The sequence below is a fragment of the Borostomias antarcticus genome (genome assembly GCF_949987555.1).
Source record: "Borostomias antarcticus genome assembly, chromosome: 14".
NCBI lineage: Eukaryota > Metazoa > Chordata > Actinopteri > Stomiiformes > Stomiidae > Borostomias > Borostomias antarcticus.
The window spans coordinates 16,505,781-16,513,280 of record NC_140247.1 but is presented as its reverse complement, the minus strand read 5'-3'; the positions used below and the strand labels follow the sequence as shown (position 1 = coordinate 16,513,280).

At 47.8% G+C, this 7,500-nt stretch overlaps 1 protein-coding gene across 1 annotated transcript in view; it reads left to right on the top strand.

The window, feature by feature from the left end:
- hlfa (HLF transcription factor, PAR bZIP family member a) overlaps nt 1-7,500 on the top strand; it is a 28,069-nt gene that overhangs the window by 16,407 nt on the left and 4,162 nt on the right. Inside the window, exon 3 of the mRNA XM_084448369.1 lies at nt 1,963-2,180. Coding sequence (XP_084304495.1) covers nt 1,963-2,180 — 218 coding nt within the window. The remainder of the gene's footprint in view (nt 1-1,962; nt 2,181-7,500) is intronic.

Below are 7,500 nucleotides of genomic sequence, written 5' to 3'. Positions count from 1 at the left end.
AGAATGCTGGTCTAAGAACAGCACAGCCCTGAAGTTGACCACACAGGCCTGATCTCATCCTGAGAACACATCTGACCAGGTCCGCCCACCTGAGAACAGATCTGACCAGGTCCGCCCCCCTGCCCATAATCCTATTAAACAAGCCACGACTGATCTCAGATCAGCACTTGGACTGAGTTTGTGTACTTGTGTACTGTCCAAGGTCAGGTAGGCTTTGTAGGCTATGTAGGGTTTGTAGTCTATCTAGGGTTAGTAGTCTATGTACTGTAGGGTTAGTAGTCTATGTACTGTAGGGTTTGTAGTCTATGTATTGTAGGGTTTGTAGTCTATGTATTGTAGGATGTGTAGTCTATGTACTATAGGGATAGGCTATGTACTGTAGGGTTTGTAGTCTGTGTACTGTAGGGTTTGTAGTCTATGTACTGTAGGGTTTGTAGTCTATGTACTGTAGGGTTTGTAGTCTATGTACTGTAGGGTTTGTAGTCTGTGTACTGTAGGGTTTGTAGTCTGTGTACTGTAGGGTTTGTAGTCTATGTACTGTAGGGTTTGTAGTCTATGTACTGTATAGTTTGTAGTCTATGTACTGTATGGTTTGTAGTCTATGTACTGTAAGGTGTGTAGTCTATGTACTGTAGGGTTTGTAGTCTATGTACTGTAGGGTTTGTAGTCTATGTACTGTAGAGTTTGTAGTCTATGTACTGTAGGGTTTGTAGTCTATGTACTGTAGAGTTTGTAGTCTATGTACTGTAGGGTTTGTAGTCTATGTACTGTATAGTTTGTAGTCTATGTACTGTATGGTTTGTAGTCTATGTACTGTAAGGTGTGTAGTCTATGTACTGTAGGGTTTGTAGTCTATGTACTGTAGGGTTTGTAGTCTATGTACTGTAGAGTTTGTAGTCTATGTACTGTAGGGTTTGTAGTCTATGTACTGTAGAGTTTGTAGTCTATGTACTGTAGGGTTTGTAGTCTATGTACTGTAGGGTTTGTAGTCTATGTACTGTAGGGTTTGTAGTCTATGTACTGTAGGGTTTGTAGTCTATGTACTGTAGGGTTTGTAGTCTATGTACTGTAGGGTTTGTAGTCTATGTACTGCCCAGGACTCTTACTGTCCAGGACTCTTACTGCCCAGGGCTTTTCTCCAGAACCATCATGGAGGAGGCTGGTCCTGCCCGGCTCTGTTCTGTTCTGCTGGTTCCTGAGCCTGAGGTCCTGCTGGTTTCTGCCTTCTGGTTATTGGGCTTCATTCAGGAAAGAACTTCACTAACACCGTTTCATTCAGGAAAGAACTGAGTCTGAACCTCCTTCAGACATTACAGACGAGAAGGAAGAAAGCAAAGAAAAGAGTCAAACTCAAACATCAGCCACAAGCAGTCAAACTTGAAAGGCAGGCACACGCATAGAGTCACACTCAAACAAAAGAAAAACGGACACAAAATGAAGAGGAAACTCTTGACTGTCATCCACAGCTGCTAACCCTAACCCTCTCCTCTCCCGACACAAGAACACTTCCAGCCTCTTCCTCCTCCCCCCCTGACCTTTTATAAAGCCGTCCAGTCCCTGACCCCAGCCTCTAACCTCCTCCTCCCCCAGTCCCTGACCCCAGCCTCTAACCTCCTCTCTCCTCCCCCCAGTCACTGACCCCAGCCTCTAACCTCCTCTCTCCTCCTCCAGTCTCTGACCCCAGCCTCTAACCTCCCCCCCAGTCCCTGACCCCAGCCTCTAACCTCCTCTCTCCTCCCCCAGTCCCTGACCCCAGCCTCTAACCTCCTCTCTCCTCCCCCAGTCCCTGACCCCAGCCTCTAACCTCCCCCCCAGTCCCTGACCCCAGCCTCTAAACCCCCCCGAGTCCCTGACCACAGCCTCTAACCTCCTCTCTCCTCCCCCCAGTCCCTGACCCCAGCCTCTAAACCCCCCCTCCCCAGTCACTGACCCCAGCCTCTAACCTCCTCTCTCCTCCCCCAGTCCTGCCTGCCGTCACCAGGGACGCCCCCAGCCCCATCGACCCGGAGTCCATCCAGGTTCCTGTGGGCTACGAGCCCGACCCGGCGGACCTGGCGCTGTCCAGCGTGCCCGGCCAGGAGATGTTCGACCCCCGCAAACGCAAGTTCTCTGCCGAGGAGCTGAAGCCCCAGCCCATGATCAAGAAGGCCCGCAAGGTCTTCATCCCAGAAGACCTCAAGGTACGAGACAAACCACCCGCATGGGAGGGGAGTACAGGGGTGATAAAACAAACCACCCGCATGGGTGGGGAGTACAGGGGTGATAAAACAAACCACCCGCATGGGTGGGGAGTACAGGGGTGATAAAACAAACCACCAGCATGGGTGGGGAGTACAGGGGTGATAAAACAAACCACCCGCATGGGTGGGGAGTACAGGGGTGATAAAACAAACCACCCCACATGGGTGGGGAATACAGAGGTGATAAAACAAACCACCCCGCATGGGTGGGGAGTACAGGGGTGATAAAACAAACTGACCCGCATGGGTGGGGAGTACAGGGTTCAGATAGGCCTTGTTTCTCTGAGTGCGCTTGATTTGGTTTGGTGTTGGTGCTGGAGTTTCAGTTTTGGGACTGATCCATTGGTTCTGTGATGTGTGTGTATGAATCGGTGGTGGTGTGGGTGGGTGGTGTGTGTGTGTGTGGGTTGGGGGTGTGTATGTGGGTTGGTGGTGCGGGTGGGTGGTGTGTGTGTGGGTTGGTGGTGTGTGTGTGGGTCGGTGGTGGTGTGTGTGTGGGTCTGTGATGTGTGTGTGTGTGGGTCGGTGGGGGTGTGTGTGTGGGTGGTGGTGTGTGTGGGTGGGTAGTGTGTGTGTGTGTGTGTGTGTATGTGTGGGGTGGTGGTGTGTGTGTGTTGGTGGGTGGTGGTGTGTGTGTTGGTGGTGTGTGTGTGTGTGTTGGTGGGTGGGTGGTGGTGTGTGGGTGGGTGATGGTGTGTGTGTGTTGGGGGTGTGTGTGTGTGTTGGTGGGTGGGTGGTGGTGTGTGGGTGGGTGATGGTGTGTGTGTGTTGGGGGTGTGCGTGGGTGGGTGGTGTGTGTGTGTGGGTGGGTGGTGTGTGTGGGTGGGTGTGTGTGTGGGTGGGTGGGCGGTGTGTGTGTGTGGGTGGTGTGTGTGTGTGTGTGTGTGGTGGTGTGTGGTGGTGGTGGTGTGTGTGGATGGTGTGGGTGTGTGTGGGTGGGTGGTGTGTGTGTGTGTGTGTGTGTGTGGGTGGTGGTGTGTGTAGTGGTGGTGGTGTGTGTGGGTGGTGTGTGTGTGTGTGTGTGTGTGTGTGTGGGTGGTGGTGTGTGTGGTGGTGGTGTGTGTGGATGGTGTGGGTGGTGTGTGTGTGTGTGTGTGTGTGGGTGGGTGGTGTGTGTGGGTGGGTGGTGGTGTGTGTGGGTGGTGGTGTGTGTGTGTGTGTGGGTGGGTGGTGGTGTGTGTGTGTGTGTGTGTGTGTGTGGGTGGTGGTGTGTGTGGTGGTGATGGTGTGTGTGTGTGGGTGGTGTGTGTGTGTGGGGGGGGTGGTGTGTGTGTGTGTGTGTGTGGGTGGTGTGTGTGTGGGGGGGTGGGTGGTGTGTGTGTGGGTGGGTGGTGGTGTGTGTTTGGATCTGTGATGTGTGTGTGTGTGTGTGTGGGTGGTGGTGTGTGTGTGTGGGTGGTGGTGTGTGTGGTGGTGGTGGTGGTGTGTGTGTGTGTGTGGGTGGTGGTGTGTGTGGTGGTGGTGGTGTGTGTGTGGGGGGGGTGGGTGGTGTGTGTGTGTGTGTGTGTGTGGGTGGTGTGTGTGTGTGTGTGTGTGTGGTGTGTGTGTCTGTGGGTGGTGGTGGTGTGTGTGTGTGTGGTGGATGTGTGTGTGTGGGTGGGTGGGTGGTGGTGTGTGTGGTGGTGGTGTGTGTGTGTGTGTGTGTGTGTGTGTGTGTGTGTGTTATTGGTGGTGTGTGTGTGTGTGTGTGTATTATTCCTGGCTCTCTGCTGTTATGTAAGTGGTATGTGTATAGGTGTGTGTAGTTGGTGTGTAAGTGGTATGTGTATAGGTGTGTGTAGTTGGTGTGTAAGTGGTATGTGTATAGGTGTGTGTAGTTGGTGTGTAAGTGGTATGTGTATAGGTGTGTGTAGTTGGTGTGTAAGTGGTATGTGTATAGGTGTGTGTAGTTGGTGTGTAAGTGGTATGTGTATAGGAGTGTGTAGTTGGTGTGTAAGTGGTATGTGTATAGGTGTGTGTAGTTGGTGTGTAAGTGGTATGTGTATAGGTGTGTGTAGTTGGTGTGTAAGTGGTTTGTGTATAGGTGTGTGTAGTTGGTGTGTAAGTGGTATGTGTATAGGTGTGTGTAGTTGGTGTGTAAGTGGTATGTGTATAGGTGTGTGTAGTTGGTGTGTAAGTGGTATGTGTATAGGTGTGTGTAGTTGTGTGTAGTGGAGGTGACTGATCAAGCCTGGAGAGGAGGAAGCATTAACGTGTCAAAAGCAGCTTTGCCGGAACAATCCCAGAATCCACTGCTTCACCTAGAGAGAGAGCGAGAGAAGCTGGCCCAATCCCAAACCAGCCCCTACCCACTCCCACTCCGCCACCGAGTGTCCCTCCAAATGAAGTGTCACTCTCAGCTGTGGAGGGCACTCTCAACCGAGGGGGAGGGGATATAAATGGAAAGCCAAATGTGGGACGGACTCCCCACTCCACCGGAACCGACCGGGACAGGGCCGTCACCATGGCATGTTTAGTTGATTTATGGGAAAATGTTGATGATTTATAATACAAATATAAATCACTATATTTAAATCCATGTATGATGAGAAATGGTCAAAAATCCAAACACAAATATGTTTTTGCAAATTAACTCTAATTAAATTAATATTATAACACTGTCCTGAGACAAATACATAAATTAATTAATAACTTACTCCCATGCCTCTTTGGCAGCATTCCTTCTTTTGTGAAGAGGCATTTGCATATCGCAGCCTAATCAGCTGCTTTGTCTGTTCCATTGTCCCTGTAAATAATGGAATATATGATGTACATTTGACGTAGACCTAGGCCTATTTAGATTTATTTTATGTCGGCTATGAATACAGGCTTTTAAGAGTTTGTTACAAGTCAAGTGATCTAGGGATAAAGTGATTGTATCACTTGGTTGTATCTTTTGACACCATATTCTGCGATTTTGTTTGATGCAGTGAAATCGGTGTGAGAAAAACAAATGTTTGAATGCTGTAAAATAATCTAAAATAATTGACAGTGTAGGAAGACGGAACTTTATTTATAATGTGGTTTCCTGCGGCATCTATTTGTTAGTGCACTTCCTGCTTCGGCTATCGGGAGCTTGCACCGATGCAGGCTTGCTATTTAAGGGGTTGACAGCCCACTCGCACTCCAAGCGCACTCCGCGCTAATTGGTTTGGGACGGCCCTTAACATGGCGAAGCTCGGCTTGAACGCGCAAACGGAGGGGGAGTGGATAGGGCGAGGGCTTAGGGGGTGGTTTGAGATTGGGGCAGTGTTCGGAATCGCTCCCTATTCACTCCCTATTCAGTGCACTATATAGGGCGTCAGCCATTTTGTTTGTAGTGTCCGAATTCTCCACGGAATTTTCGTTCCCTATATAGTCCACTATTTATTACCCACAATTCACCTTGATTTGCAGGGAACAGTGCATGTACCAGGGTTTCCATTAGAGAAAATTGGTACCGGTCAATGTGTCCGGGAAGATTAGACTTTTCCGGACAAACTGGAGAAATTCCGGTCATTATAATATAATATGCCTATTATAGGTGTTTGTTGCGGTGATTGGCCGTTGTGTAGCTTATATATGCCATTTATTGTCTTATTTCGCATCCATATGATTAAATGTGTGATAGGCTGTCATGATTCCATGCGCTAGGCCTATATGTAGGCTAATTGCACAGCCACAAAAATAGTCACCTTTGAATTGCGACTGTAGGCTAGAACATGAATGTTTATTTCAATTGCAGAATCGGATTTGAGGATGTAGGCTAATTGGTTTGGGATTCGCGACAGTAGCCTAATATGTGTTTACCAATTTCTCTTTCCAGTTTTACCCTTTTTATCAATAAAACGTCATTATAACCACGGACATGGCAGTAGGCTATGAGGATGAGGAGGACATAACTGTTGAGAAACAACTGATAGGCGGGCTGGGCTAAATAAAGAAATGCCACAATGCATGTCTAGATATCTAACATTTTTATTTAAAAGTGCAAGAGGTTAGGCAACATGTAGGCTTCTCGTAACATTTTATTTTAAGGCCTACGGCTGCGCTGATTGGAATTCATAGGCTAAGCCTAGGCCTATAGTCTAATTTCAGCCTTTTATCAGATAGGCTAAAATATAACAAAACTCTGAAAATAAATATAGCCTACTTAAATAAAGTGTAAGAACTTACAACGTGCATAGGCTAATTTCCATTCGATATTAATAGGCCTTTCCATTTTCGCCTCAAGCTCTGTACCTCGATCAGGCTATGGTCTCGCTTGCTATGGTGGCCCGCTAGCCTATAGGCAGGTTTATCTTACGTCTGTTTTTTCATCGCATAGGCCTACTAGCCAATAGCCTACACATTAACGGAACAAAATGAATTGCCCTAATCATTTTTTTATATTCAAAAGGAATCATATGGAAATTTAATTTTAGCCTATTGTAGGCCTAATACAATTAGGGGGAATTATTTTGTCCGGACATTATGACCGGAGAGATTTTAATATATCGGACTTCAACGGATTTTTCCGGACAAAAAACGGTAATTACCGGCTAACGGAAACCCTGGCATGTACCCTACATTTTCTCCGTTCCCTAGGTAGTTCACTACATGGTGAACCCTATATAGAGAGTAGGAAGTGAGGGAACGAGGGAGCGATTCCGAACACAGCTAGAGAGAGAGAAAGGGGAGGTGGGGGGGTGAACAATCCCAGAATCCACTGCTTCCACTAGAGAGAGAGAGAGAGAGATAGAGAGAGGGGAGGGGGGGTGAACAATCCCAGAATCCACTGCTTCCACTAGAGAGGTAGGCCCAGTCCCAATGTCCCCCCTAAACCCTGAGCCCTCACAGACTTATTGACGTCACCTGGTAAAGTGGTTGAGTGCGAGAGGCTGCAAGGGCTTGAATTGGTATAAAAAGGAATGGGACAGCACTTGCGACATCACATTCGTTGACGTGAAAACATATTTCTTACTATTGTGGGTGTGGGGCTTTTTTTTCAATTTTCAATTTGACATGTTTTTCTTGTAGGCCTTCGTGTAAATTAATTTTGGGCTGAGTCAAATCCCCTTTACATTATCAGAACTCTCTGTGTTACCCTCAAAACAAGTCTGTTCAACTTGTTGAAATCATTTCATTTTGTGGTCATATGCGAACTACATTACTGCCTGTGATTCTTGTTTGTGATGAATCCAAAAGTATTTACTTAAGAATGATAATACACATTCCTGCACCTCACAACTCTTTCCATATTCATGTTGGAGATCTCAATTCAACACTGCACCGAAATGGGTAATTAATGTCATACTTCTTT